This window comes from Manis javanica, chromosome 5, assembly GCF_040802235.1.
Source record: "Manis javanica isolate MJ-LG chromosome 5, MJ_LKY, whole genome shotgun sequence".
Taxonomy (NCBI): Eukaryota; Metazoa; Chordata; class Mammalia; order Pholidota; family Manidae; genus Manis; species Manis javanica.
This window is the reverse complement of record NC_133160.1, coordinates 143308118-143323164: the sequence shown is the minus strand read 5'-3', so window position 1 is coordinate 143323164 and position 15047 is coordinate 143308118. Positions and strand designations below refer to the sequence as shown.

Sequence of the window (15047 nt, the reverse complement as noted above, 5' to 3'; positions counted from 1 at the left end):
AAGTAGAGATGACAGTGTATATATAGAGGAGTAAGTTCCTCTAGTTTTGTGTTGAGTGTCCCCAGTGCATTGACAGAGAGATGTATCGCTTCCTAGATTGTCTCCAGTTTATTGACAAGGAGATGCGACACTTCCTAGATAGTCAGCAACCCAGTAGACACTCAATGGCATATCCAAATGTAGCTCAGGTTTCACTGTTGGATTGAAAAATTGCCACATGTTCAGGAATCCTTGGTATTCTGTACTATGTGTGTTCATTGCTATTATTTTTCTATCACATGTGAATTAGATGAGTATCTCATGATGATTTTCCCATGCCGTGGAGTGGTTCTTCCCTTTTCTTTGCTCCTGGACACCGAAGGGATTTGAAATAGCTCCTAAGGGGACAAACAGCTGCAGTGTTTCTAGCTGGGTGGGTGGAGGGTACAGATGGTTAGTCTCAGGTTGCCTGTGTACAGTAACTCATCGGGGGCATAAGCCTGCTCCTCTCCCCATTTTGGGTAGTCTTGTAAAGTTGGAGCTAAGTAGGAATACAAATAAATTAAACCCTGGAGGGGGAGTTTAATGAGCAGGCTGTAAGAGCACTCTCAATTTCCTTAACATTTTGCTCAACCTGTTCCTTAAAAGCAAATGGGGGGAAAAGAGAAGAAAAAGCAATTAGAGGGAATAAACTGAATCATAGGCTTCTGACTCAAGTAGAAGGCTTAAAAGAATGTGAAATAGAGGATTAGACCTTGGCTTGGGAGTTTTCTAGCTCTACCAAGTAGAAGACAAAATGAGGAGAAGGCACCTAGGAAAATACCTTTAAAAAATTAATTTCTTAAATTGAAGTATAATTGATATACAATATTATATTGGTTTCAGGTGTACAGCATAGTGATGTAATAATTACATACATGACAAAATGCTCACCACAATACATGTACTTACCATCTGTCACCATACAAAGATATTACAATATTGTTGGCTATATTCCACTCACCTGTCTTATTCAGGTACACATCCCAGGATTTTAGCAGTGAATTAGCTCTAAAAGTGTATACTACTAGGGTGTGACACAAAAATATTGAATGACACATTATGATATTTATCTGTTATATTTATTAAAAGAGAACAAGTTGTTACAAATAATGTGCAGTAGACATGTTAAATATATCTAATTTTTGTGTTTAAAACTGTTCTTGTTTCCTGCTATTACAGCCCTACACAGTCTCACATTTGAAACTTTGTGCTGGAATCATGATCACTGCTTCTCACAATCCAAAGCAGGATAATGGTTATAAGGTATTTTACTTTTTCTGTCCACGCTCCTATACATTTACATTATAGGTAACTCGTGCCTTTACTCCATTAACCATAAACCATCTGGATATGTTCCTGTGTTCTCCAGGTCTACTGGGCTAATGGAGCTCAGATCATCTCTCCTCATGATAAAGGGATTTCTCAAGCTATTGAAGAAAATTTAGAGCCATGGCCCCAAGCGTGGGATGATTCTTTAATTAATGGCAGTCCACTTCTTCATGACCCAAGTGCTTCCATCAGTAAAAGCTACTTTGAAGACCTTAAAAAATACTGTTTTCACAGGTAAGTGGATCATAAACTTATCTCAAGTGAGTTGATGTGATTCATCCATATTCTATCAGCTTTCATCAAGTTTTTCTCTTCAGTTGGTACATATCCTGTAGCTGCCAGTCTTCATTTATTTTAAATGTTGTTTCCCTTCTATTGTTACCTTTGGACTTTGTCATTGAAATTTTTTGCTGAACATTTATCTTTTAATTTACAACTTCTAAGTGTTGTGTCATACATAAGAAGACTTTCTCTACATCTAGATTGCTTTTTAAAAAAAATCCCCCTGCTTTTTTTTAGGACTTGCACATTTACATTTTGAAATATCTAGATCTTTGGAGTGACTGATGATTTTTAATTTCATTTGAGGCATGAACTAGGAAAGCAGATTTAGGTGTTTTTTTTAAGTTTTGTGGTTATAGTAACACATTACATTGAAGAATCTATCTTTTTTTTGACTAATTGAAAACATCATCTTTATCAAACAACTTCTAACACTAAGAGGGCACTTATTATATACTAGATAACTGCTATATGCTACAGGTCCTTTGCTTGTACTAATTAATCTCATTTTAATCTCACTGAAATGCTGAGAATAGATTCTGGTATATTACCATTCTATGGATGAGAAAACTGTGACACAGAGAGGGTAAGCAAATAAGCAGTAGTCACATAGTTTGTAAGGTGTAGAACTCCAGAAATTAAATTCAGACATCAGAGCATATCTAAGCCTTATTGCTTCTCACATTTCCCATTTCAAATTGGGTCAACTTCAGGATTCTATTTTTTTCCTTTAATCTGCCTTTTTATGGCTACTATGCTCTATTTATGACAGCTTTATAATTCACTTTAATATCTGAGAGATATTTTACCAGATTTGTCCTCACTAATCTTGCATATTCATTTTTCCATGCATTTTATTTCAAGGATATGCTTGTTTTAAGAGATGACCTCATGCATTTATTCCTTTCTGAAAAGCAATGGACAGTAATCTAAGATTCTAACAGTCAAAACAATGGAATTTGTTTAAGTCTTATATTACCTTTCTGCAACTTGAACTTTTGATGTTTATTGTTATTTTACATGAAGTCCCTATATCAGGTCAATTTGCCAAACAGGATTGTTACTTGACAAAGAAAATATTTTATTTTTTTCCACATCCATGTGTGGGATGTCCCACCACATTTGTGAAAGGGATCGTTTTGAAATCAGTTCTGAAGCTAATGAGAACCAGGAGGCCTGGAGCTGGCTCCGCGTGCTGGGCACCCACTGGTCCTGTTGGGCTTCTCTCCCAGGACCTGAGCCTTGGCTTGTTTCTTTTACCCACTCTGTGTGAAAGCTGTGGCATAAAATAAACTCTTAAAAGAATCACATTTACTGGAAATAACTGCAGAGTAAAATTTAAAACTTGAATACATTGACAATGGGGTATATATTTGGGAGAGAGTAAATTTTGTCTTTATTTTTTAATGAAATTAGAAGGATATTCCATTGTCTTACATATTCTTACTACATTTCTCATATTCTTAGGACTCTGGTTCCTTGCTATTTTTGAAACCTTCCAGTTTTGAAAGCCATATATGAATATTTTATTCTTTCCCATGATGTACGTGATTCCAGGAGTGTGAACAGGGAGACCAAGGTGAAGTTCGTGCACACCTCTGTCCATGGTGTGGGGCACGGGTTTGTGCAGTTGGCTTTCCAGGCTTTTGACTTCGTGCCTCCGGAGGCTGTACCCGAACAGAAAGATCCTGATCCCGAGTTCCCAACCGTGAAATACCCAAATCCCGAAGAGGGTAAAGGTGTCTTGGTAACCTAATCTTTTTTATTATAAAATTTACCTTTTATATCCAAAATTATTACTATCAACTAAAATGTTTTCATTGTATTGAACAAAAACAATGTCATCATGAGAAATATTTTTATTAGTCACCCACATCTTAAAGGAACTTTCAAATTAGGTAGCAGCTTAACCTCAGGATGTGAGAGCTGAAATCTAAATGTTTTCAATTACATTTAATTAATTAAATCTGAATTTAATTTACTGTGCTTTCTTAATGCCAAAAAGGAATAAATGATATTAGAATGGAGCAATTTTTAAATTTTTTATTTAAAAACATGATTTTTATTCCTTGTCATTTTTCTGATATGAAGAAGTGTTATATAAATTATGGCTCCTTTACCCTTTTTAAAGGTTAGGGCAACATTGATATTCAGAGAGTTGGCTTATTTTGGTGTGTGAGGTTGATAGTATTGTGTGTGAGGCCTGGAAATACCAGTCCAGCGACATCCACGCTGAGATGTGGGGCGCGTCCCATGAGTAGGTGTGGTTCACGTGCTGATGCTCCCATTGTCTGACCTCCGGCTTAGAAAGTAATACAAGACCCACAAAGACCAGGTCTAGAAATAAAATGCAGACTTAGTTTGGGGAAAGTCTTCTTTTAGTTCTTAAGGAACTGCATGTTTTTAAAGCCTGGGATATGCTCAATTCTTGATTGAAATGTTCTTTTTTACTACTCTTTTTCAGACTTTATCTTTTGCTTTGGCTGACAAAATCAAGGCCAAAATCATTTTGGCAAATGACCCAGATGCTGATAGACTTGCTGTGGCAGAGAAGCAAGACAGGTACAACTAATGGTGATTAACAATCTAATAGAAAATATAAAGGGTTGAGCAGTAAATGTCCCTGAGGAGATCTGGCCTATTTGGAAACATTTCCCATTTATTTTGCAAATGATCATCTCCCTGAATCTCCTGTCACTGAACCCCTAACATGCAGCACATTGCTGATCTGGGAGCCACTTGATTGGCCAGCAGAAGGCACAGTAAACAAGCCCAGTATGTATTTGGAATTGAAATGGCTATCTGTTACCTTCTCTCATTTTGTCATTGATTTTATTATAATTAATGACCCGGTGCCCGATGAGGACAGAGTGCTTGGTTTGGTGCTGGCTTCACAGTCTGGTGTCTGGCGAAGGGTTGGGTAAGGAGCTGTAGTGCTAAGGAAATGTTGCATTGAGGTTGTGCAGACCAGAGAGCAGCCTACAGGTGCTGATACGGTGTTTAAGACAAATCTGTGTTGGTGAGGTAACAGTGTTGCTGAGAGAAGGGAATGGGTGAGTGGAGGTAAAAGTCGACAGGTAGGCAGGGTCCCAGCAGTTTGGGTGTCAAACAGCATATTTGATGTTTCGGGGGCAGTGATGTGGTGCCACAGGGTCAGGGTTTTAGATTATGATGAAACAGGTTCAGTTCATTACCAACTTTTAGGAAGTTAAATGAGGGTGGTACATGCTGCAGTGTGAGAAGTGCTTCTAGTCGCCTGGACTACAGAGGAGGAGAGAAATCACATACCTGTGCTCCGGTGTCCCTACCGTTTTAGTGCCGAGCTTGATCTAGGGAATGCTAAGCTCTTGCCCTCTCAGATCAGCAATACTGAGCAGACCAAAAATTGAACACACAAACCATAATACTTGAGGGGATGTTACCAGCACATTTCTGATATGTTTAAAACCAAAGCATTTGCCAAAGACTAAGGTAAAAGCATCATAGATCATCATTAACATTTTATACAGTCTTCAAAGATAAGATGCTTGCCTAGGCAAACTGAGACATGGTAGCTGCTCACATGTTTGTAAAGTCACTCATATTTCTGACCATTTATTTAATCAAAAAATAACAAGGACAGTCTTGAAGAAACCACTTAGAGCCTTGTTTACCTTAATTGTCCTGTTCCAGTGACTTCCAGTGTCTGTTAAGATCACTGCAGTTACATAGGTTGTTTTTTCTTTCAGTGGTGAATGGAGAGTGTTTTCGGGCAATGAGCTGGGGGCCCTCTTGGGCTGGTGGCTCTTTACTTCTTGGAAAGGAAAGAACCAAGATCACAGTGCCCTCAAAGACACATACATGTTGTCCAGCACCGTCTCCTCCAAAATCTTGCAGGCCATTGCCTTAAAGGAGGGCTTTCACTTTGAGGTAAGGGGTTGCGAGACTTGCTCTTAAATTTCTTTTGTTCTGTGAAAGGTCTAAGGTATTTCTTTCTGTTTTGGATTATCCCTTTAGGAAACATTAACTGGCTTTAAGTGGATGGGAAACCGAGCCAAACAGCTAATAGACCAGGGGAAAAATGTCTTATTTGCATTTGAAGAAGCTATCGGTAAGATAATGATGATCATAGAATTAGTTAATATATAGATTGCAAATAAATGGGTAAAGATTTGGATTTGGGTTCAAAAGATTAACACTGAAGCAGGAGCACATAGTTTGCTTTGCTTCTGTGATGCCCAAAGAGCATTGAATTGTCTTACTGCAAAGTTGGCATCCCAGATTTTTTTCAGCTAGAAAGAATAGTTCACAAAGTACAAAGCCATTAATTTAAGAAAGTGAACCCTTTCCCCAGATGACTGAAAACAGTCATGTTCTGCAGATGGATACCTGTGGTTTAAGAATCCACATATTTGGGGAACTGTGGTATTTCCTCAACTGTGATGTTGAAATCCAGGCCTAACATAGTTCACTTGCCCTTGAAAATGCAGAGGTCTGTCCAGATGAAAGGGGAAGATACCGTTGTGGTGCTTTGATCAGAGTGATTGTCACCGGAAAGGATGACCGCATGTCCAGCCAGAATGACTAAAAAACAATTATCTTAAATTATCAATATGAGTGAGCAGAAAGGAGAACTGGTTACAGAGACTTGAAATTCAGATGCTGTGCTGGGGATATTTTAACTATCTGCTCAGTAAAAGCTGTTAGACATTATACTTACTCTGATTTATCGGTGCATTTCCCAGAGCACAGACACATACATATCATTTAACTCACCAATGAAGTGCATTTGCTCGGCTCTTGCTCTTTTGTGTCAAAATTGGGATTCTTGTCTTTCTATAGTTTTGTATTTAAAAAATATATATATTTTCTTACATGTGTTTATCAAATGCTTGTTGCATATCAATTACGCAGTGACTCTGAAAGAAATGTGTAACACTGACCTTAGCCTAGAGTGGTTTATGTAGACCTGCTTAGCATCTACACAAAAGAGTACAGGCTAGCTATCAAGGTGAATAAGGTAACTCACAAGAACTACTGGGATTCAGAGAAGACAATAAGCATTGAGTAGAATGATTGGAAACAGTTTTGTGTGAGCTGGAGAGATTGGGGCTGCACCAGGGGAATGAACAACGTTTGTCCAAGAGGGAGGATCTCCTGACAGGTTTTTCAACAAATACTTCTTGAAGAACTGCTATGCACTGGGCACTGGGCTAGATTCCTAAGTATAATAGCGGTGAGTGAGGAGCATCCACATAGCCCTACCATACAACCTCCTGTGTGACATCTAAATAGGTATGTGCACACACACTATGGAAGATCCCATTCCTAATGGTGTGTGGATGACACGTGTTTCTGCAGGATACATGTGCTGCCCTTTTGTTTTGGACAAAGATGGAGTCAGTGCTGCTGTCATAAGTGCGGAGTTGGCCAGCTTTCTAGCAACCAAGAATTTGTCTTTGTCTCAGCAGCTAAAGACCATTTATGTCGAGTAAGTTTCTACTGATTCTGGTTAATTGAAGCAATGTTTTTAAATGCTATACTGTGTTCCTGTGCGTGAGATACTAATACACTTTCTAATGCTCTTTGTGAATTTCTTATGAAAACTAAGAGATCACCTTTTCCTTTTGGTACTTAATTACTTAACAGTAATTACCATTTGTGATTACATTAATCCTTAACAAACGAGATCATTGGTTTGCAAAAATAGCTAATTGAAGAATATGGTTTTAAGTGTCTGAGGTCAAAAAAGATAAAATGTATTCACAAAACATCTAGTTTTTATAGCAATTACTTAACTCTATACAAAAGCAGCCAGAGACAATACATAAAGTAATGGGTGTGGTGTGACTATGTTGCAATAAAACTTGTACTTAACAAATGCAGCCTGGAGGCCACGCATCAGTTTAGCAATCCCTAGGTTAAGTTGCTCTCTTGTTTATGCTAAATTACTCCTTTGAAGATAGTCATGCTTATTTATTTCATTTAGTTTAAAATACCATATACTGGTTGATACCTGTTCTATGTACACTGTATAGAAGTATTTGTTCCTCATTTTGTATATTTGTATTTGGTTTTTTGTTGAGATATAACTGGCATATAACATTATTTTAGTTTCAGGTATGTAACATAATGATTCTATATTTGTACACATTGCGAAACGATCACCACAATAAGTCTAGTTAACCTTCATTCACACATAGTTACAAGTTTTATTTTCATATGATGAGAACTTTTAATGTCTATGCTTAGTAACTTTTGAATATACAATACGGTATTATTAACTATAGCCACCATGCTATATGATACATCCCCATGACTCATTTTATAACTCATATTTGTTTTGACAGGTATGGCTACCATATTACTAAAGCTTCATATTTTATCTGTCATGATCAAGGCACCATTAAGAAATTATTTGAAAACCTTCGAAACTATGATGGGAAGAATAATTATCCAAAAACTTGTGGCAAATTTGCAGTTTCTGGCATTAGAGACCTTACGACTGGCTATGATGATAGCCAACCTGATAAAAAAGCCGTAAGCAATATTTTTTATTGATTAAACTTCTCTCTTTACCTTGCATTATACTTTGAATAGCCCCACTTACTTAATCATATAATTAATTGAAGCTGATTTTAAGCATTTAGGCATGTTAGAAATAAGCTATCAAAATATGTAGAAAGTTAAAAAAATCACGGGCTAGAACTAGCGTTCTCATTAGTCATCTAAGCCAATGCCATCACTTAACACAGAGGAACTCAGTACTTGGCAGTACGGGATCCGCCTCCAGTCACAGCTGGTTGGTGATGTAGGGGTAGAACCTGGGTCTTCTGACCCCGAATCCAGGTTTTTGTATCTCAGTAGTTCTCAAACTTGAGCAAACATCAGAATCACCTGGCAGTGGTGGTTAAAACACTGTGTACTGCCTGAGTAGGTCTGGGGTGGAGGCCAAGAATTTGCCTTTCTAACAAGTTCCCAGATGATGCTGATGTTACTTTGGCCCACACTTCGAGGACGACTGCTTGCTTCCTAGTTCATTTTACCCTATTTTCTGAATGTCTGGGAGCTGTTAGGTATCAAGCATGAGTTTTCATTCTTCACACCATGTGGAACCCCCACTGAAATCAAAAGAAGGCTCAAATATGGCAGAAGAGTATTGCTAACTATGGCAGGAGGGTAGAGGAAAATGAGTAAGACTATCTTTATGAGATGTTTGATATTTTCTTTGATATTTACCTTTTTATATTTTTTTAACATTTTCATCACACAATATTTTTTAAAAGATAACTAGTATTAAAAGAGGATGAAACACGGCAGGCTCCAACCGCTGCCATCTTGTTGCCGTGCCGAGACAGCCACCTTCCCTCTCAGCTGCTGCTCCTGGTATTTACAACCAGATTTCTAAATGATGTACTCATGTGGTGATACTTTGACTTATCAGTGTTAGACTTTATTAATTTCCTATTATGGAGATAAGGATTTAATTCTTACAGATCCTACAGATACTGCTTTCCCTTTTCCTCTGTCCTTACAATAGATTTATGCCACAACATTTGGTAAAATCAGATTCAGTGCTTGTATTATTGTGACTGGTAACTATTGTTTCCTGCTTAGCTAAGTAGAATACTTGGATTAGGTTTCCCTAATTCGCATACAGAACTCCTTTTCCTGTAATTAATACTTGCTTTGTTCTTTCCTTTGCTTGGGTTTCTATTAACTATTACCAGTTCTTCCCACATCCTTCAGATACCTCTCTGCATGGTTTTCCACATGCTCCAATGATTTGGCTAGTCTTTCAGTTCCATTTTGATTCTAATGGCCTCCCCCCAGTCCCTTTATCCAGGCAGGGCCACCTCCCTGGTTGGGTGCACAGGTATCACCCTGGGAAAGCCCTTCACCACTTGTCATGGTTGGGTCCCTTGCTCCCAGACTCCATGACATCCTCTTTCTATATTTCTTTTCACATCCTTTAGTAGCTTCTTAAGAAAAAGTAAGTAGGAGGTTAATTTTAGGAGGCATTGAAGTCTGGAGGTGCCTTATTCCACCCTCACACTTACTGACTCATAGTTTTGAAAGCACTGCTTCATTATTGCTAAGCCTCCAGTATTGCTGTTGCGCATCCATCCACTCATTCATTCATTCATTCATTCAGGAAATAGTTGAGGCCTGCTGCGTGTGTCATATAGGGACGTTGATGCAGTATACTTAGTTCTTTATGTGCAACTTACAATTTGTTTTTTTCTCTATGAGAAGATTTTCAGGAATTTTCTGCTAAACTTTGGGTTCTAAAATTTCAGGGATATACATTAGTGTGGGTGTCTTTTCATTTATTTTTCTGGATACTCAGTGGGTCTTTGTTGGTCTGTGGAGTCATTTCTTTTCAGTTCTGAGAAATTTCCTTTATTTTGTGTCAAAGAAAGGCGCTGGATGGTTGTTTTTCCAATAATCCCATCCCTGGCATTTTCTGTTCTCCCTCTCTTGATGAGTTCTTAGTTAGAGGCTGGCTCTCCAGGACTGGTGTTGCTGCTCTCCTTGTTTTCTCCTTTCCTGCTGTTCAGATCTTCTTGTCCTACTTTTTGGGGGATTCCCTCAATGTGAACTTTCACTGCTTCCATTGACTTTTATTTCAGCTCTTATTCTCTATTCTCTTAAAAATAACAGCCTGTTCTTGTTTCATGTATATCTTATCTCACTTAAAGATATTAATGGTAACTTTTATTAAATGTAGATTTTTTTGTTCTGTATTGCCTTTATTTCCTCCAAATTCTTATTATTTGTTTGTTTTGGACTTTGTCTTTTCTCCAATGTCTGCTAATCCCTAAGCATCCTTTTGGCCACTCAGAAGCTGATTGGAAGCTCTGTATACACACACAAGCCTTTGTCAACAGGCATACTTCATCCTAGGGAGACTGGGTAGCAAATTAACTTTTATATGCCCCTCCCCACACCCCAGTCTGGGGATGCCTAACCCTCACCTTGGTCTCCTCCCCAAGGGCTGTAAGTTAGGATGCAGAGGCCCTGAAAGTGATGGAGAGGAGGCTTGGGGGGACAGGTGCTGCATTCAGCATGTGGCTTGAATTACTCTCCATCTTCACCATATCCTGCCTTCTTCCTTGGTGCCTGGTGTCCCCAGCTTTTGAGCCTTTCTGGTTCACTTACACCAGAGAATTAAACCTTCTCCTGCTGAGGTGGCTGCCCAGCTGTGGGGGCAGAGGATCAGGATCTGGGAGGGTCTAACACTGCTTTCGGCTACTGCCTTTGTCTCGCCCCTGTCCTTTACAGTACCTGGTGCCTCCAGGTGGTGAGCTTTGCCAGGACCAGCAGAGCACATGGATTAGGTTCTTGTCTCTCTTGCAGGGGCTCAGCTGTCATTGTCCTGTGTTCCATCAGGTCAAGTCTGCTCCTCCCATCTGTTTTCTGATTTCGAGGATTGGTTGGCAACCCCATCAACTGCTGCTTCCTCTTTTCCTCTTTGCCCTTGTGTGTGTTTGTTGTTTATACTTCTGTCATTTTAGAGGAGTTTGGAGAGTAATCAGCTATGAATATTACATCTGCCAGAAGCTTTAAAAAAAAGTCTATAGATTTTTTATTTTTGCAAAGTAAAATAAGGTCTAATGTGTTGTGGATTTTTAGGGATGCATTATTAATCTATTTAAATCATTTTCTTGTGAAATGATGTGTTTCAATTTAATAGAACTGGGGAGGTAAAAACAAGTGTACAAAGTTCATTAATTTTCACAAATTATTATTACTATTTAGTATTTCATTCATTTGGAGTACATTTTCTGATATCCTCAAAAATATTTTTTTCCAAACCAATATATTTGTTTGGCATTCATCTTCTTGTTTATCCAGGGGAAACTATTATTTAGCCCAAAACAGTTTATGTTACTATGTAAATTTATAACATGTAAAATTAATTCCTAGGTTCTCCCTACTAGTAAAAGCAGCCAAATGATCACCTTTACTTTTGCTAATGGGGGCGTGGCCACCATGCGAACCAGCGGAACAGAACCCAAAATCAAGTACTATTCGGAACTGTGTGCTCCCCCTGGAAATAGGTAAGATATGGATGGTATCTCCTGTGACTTTTGTTCCCTAACTTCCTGATTGGTTCCGTTCCAAGACTAAGTAAATCATTTTATCTTTGCAGTATGTAGTTTAATTAGGGACATTGTTTCAGAATGTGCAGCAATGCCTTGATCATGCTAACAGATGCTTGAAGTGTCCAGACAGAAGGGTTTACTTCATACTCCACTACTTACTTCTGTCCTAACTTTCTTTGTATGGGAAAATTTCGTGCCTCATTTCAGTAACAGTAATGAAACTACTTTTTCTAGTACTTTTTATTTGAGTTGAGCACCAATGAGATTTTCTCTTTTTTCTGCACATCTCTGATTAAATTAAAATTAGATCCATTGTGCGTGCGCTCCACAGATACTTTTGAGCACCTATTGTGCATCAGTCTGTGCTAGGTGCTGGAGAGGATAAAGAGCCATCTCAGAAAGAGCCCTTGCCGCCAAAGAGGTGATGGTCTGGTAGTTTCAGGGTCATGTTATTGTGACCTTGGTAAAAGGTTTGGGTTGTTTATTTTTCACCACCATAACATCTTGAATCTTAACACTTGTGTATGTGTAGTTAGCATGTGTAAATGTGATACTGCATACCTATTTAACCCCTAGCTAACTAGCACTTCTCTATTAAGAACAGAGTCAAGAATCAGGAAAAATAATTTTGAAAGGTTAAGTCAACATTGTCCAATAGAAATGAAATGTGAGCCACATATGTAATTTGAAATCTCCTACTAGATGCATTTTTAAATGGTATAAAGGAACAGGTAAATTAATTTAGTAATATATTTTATTTAATACATTAAAATATTGTAGCATGTAATCCATATAAAAATGATTTAATGAGATGTTTTACTTTTTTTTCATACTACTGGGTCTTCAAAATTCATTTAGTATCTTACACTTTCCATGTATCACAATTCAGATGCTAAATGTTTTTGGAAATACTTGATCTGTATTTAGATTTCATAAAATTTACTGTTGGAAAAATGTATTTTGATATCCAAGTTGTTCCAAACATACTTAAAAGTTTTCTAGTAATTGAATTCAGTGTCCATTTTAAATTTGAATTTCAGTTGATTAAATTTAAATGAAATTAAAATTACAATTCCTCAGTTATGCTAGCCACATTTCAAATTCTGGTTACTGTAGTAGACAGCAGAGGTCTAGGTAGTTGCAAGGATATATATACAAACCAAAGCTTTGCTCATAGGATTTTCTACCATGTAGAAATAAAAGCAGAAGAAAATTTGGGACCACCTTAAATTAGCCAGCCACTAGCTGATATGATGTAGCAACTAGAGGGAGGGGGAAAGAGTTGTTAACAATTAGACCTTCCTTGGGCAGGGATAAGTGGCTGCTGATAGCAAAGAACTATTTAAACTGAACAAAACTATAAGACATGGACACATGACCTTAGAATGTTCACCACTTCATCATAATGAAAATAGCATTTCATATTAGATGGGCCCTGAATCCTCTTCTGATTAAGAGCTCCAGTCCGACAGTCAGAGACATGATTATGGCTCTCAAATACCACAATATTCAAATATATTTAAGAAGTTATGAGGCTATGTAATATATTTTGCTACAGATCCCCATTCAAAACCTTTCTGTGCTTAAAGGGCAAACCCTCAACTATTGAGCAACATGAACAAATGCATAAAACAGCTCATTTTCTACACAGTCTAGATTACCAATATTTTATTATAATATTGTGCAAGATCAGTGTCTCCATGTGTTAAATGTTAACCTACTTGCTACTATATTGAGTATGGTTTTCTATAGAGATTTCTTTGTTACTCTCATTATCAATGTTTGCATATTTCTGTGCCTCGTTCTTTTGAAAACAAAGGGACATTAGTCCAACTTAAGGATCTTTTTTTTCCAACATAGGGTTCCAGTCTAGGATCATGTGTTTCTTTTGCTTGTTATACCTCTTTAATCTCCTCTGGAATACTTGCTTGGTATTTCTTTGTGTTTCATAATATTTTTAAAGACTGCAAGTCAGTTATTTTGTAGAAATATTACACCATTTGTATTTGGTGTTTCCTCCTTGTATTTTGTATTGTGTATTCCTCAACTTAAGGATCTTTTATGTCCTACTTAAAAAATATATATATTCTTGTTGGGGTAGATGCCTTTAGTTTGTTCAACTTTTTATTTTGGAAAATTTCAGTGAATACCCATATACTCTTCACTTAGACCAGAGGTTTGCAAACATTTTCTGTAAAAAATCAGATAGTAAATTTAAATATTTTAGGGTTTGCAGGCTCTGTGGTCTCCTTCCAGAGTACTCAGTTCTGCTGTTTCTTGAAAGCAGAAGGCAGTCTTTTGCATAAAGAACAGGTGTGGCTGTGTTCCAATACAACTTTATTTTCAAAAGCAGGCTGCAAGCAATAGTTTGCCTGTTCCAAACTAGACTCAGCAATGGCTAACATTTTGCACTATTTTCTCCCTCTCACCATATATAGTACATATGCAGGGTGGGTTTTTTCCTGAGCCATTTGAAAATAAGTTCAGACCTCAATATGCGTCTCCTAAAAACAAGAGCTGTCTTACTATCTCAAGATTTGGGTGACAGTTATATCAGATAGGGTTCTAACAGAGGTACAAAACCAATAGGAGATACTTATTTATCTATGTAATATAGTTGATTCACTGATGAGCTTGATTTTAAGTATATAATTAAAAAAATAGTTGTACTTCTCTGAGAATCATTTTCTTCAAAGCACATTTATAGAGAAGGAGAAAAAAGACCAATGTGATACATATGTACTTAGGAAGCACAATTACTTTATATGTGACCGTTGGGGTAAAAATAACTGTAATGATAGCTACATTTATTGAGGTTTATGGGCCAAGTTCTGTGCTAATTGCTTTATATAATTTATCTCAATCTATACAACAACTCTCTTGAGAAAATAGTCTTCCGCTCAATTTTACAAATGAGGAAACTGGGACTTTGAGAGGCTAAACCACTTGCCTAAGGGCACACAGCTAGTAAATGTCTGTAATGAAATGGATTGTTTTAGTTGTACTGGTTAGCTATTACAATGTAAAAATGATCTTAACTAATTACAAGGATTGCCATTTCCACGCAAGTAAAGTTTGAGCATATTGAAGATGGTCAAGTATAAGAATGAAAGTTTGAATTGAAGGACTCAGTTTTTTAAACTTAGCTTTCTGGTTTGAAGTACTTAGAGTAAGTCACACTGTGCCTGACATGTAAATGAGTTGCTGTAAGTCTAATTATAAATACAATTTTATCTATTATCTACCTTCCAGTGTTTGCATATAAATGAGTGTTTTCCACATGCTTGAAAACTTAATTTCCTTGGAGGGATCTAGTTCCCTAGATTC

General features: G+C 37.4%; 1 protein-coding gene across 1 annotated transcript in view; it reads left to right on the top strand.

Moving 5' to 3' along the window:
- The window catches only part of PGM2 (phosphoglucomutase 2), a 28559-nt gene that overhangs the window by 11929 nt on the left and 1583 nt on the right, over window positions 1-15047 (top strand). Inside the window, exons 5-13 of the mRNA XM_037002869.2 lie at window positions 1201-1284; window positions 1391-1584; window positions 3190-3379; window positions 4097-4194; window positions 5361-5541; window positions 5629-5722; window positions 6973-7102; window positions 7962-8151; window positions 11542-11675. Of these exons, the coding sequence (XP_036858764.1) occupies window positions 1201-1284; window positions 1391-1584; window positions 3190-3379; window positions 4097-4194; window positions 5361-5541; window positions 5629-5722; window positions 6973-7102; window positions 7962-8151; window positions 11542-11675 (1295 nt within the window). The remainder of the gene's footprint in view (window positions 1-1200; window positions 1285-1390; window positions 1585-3189; window positions 3380-4096; window positions 4195-5360; window positions 5542-5628; window positions 5723-6972; window positions 7103-7961; window positions 8152-11541; window positions 11676-15047) is intronic.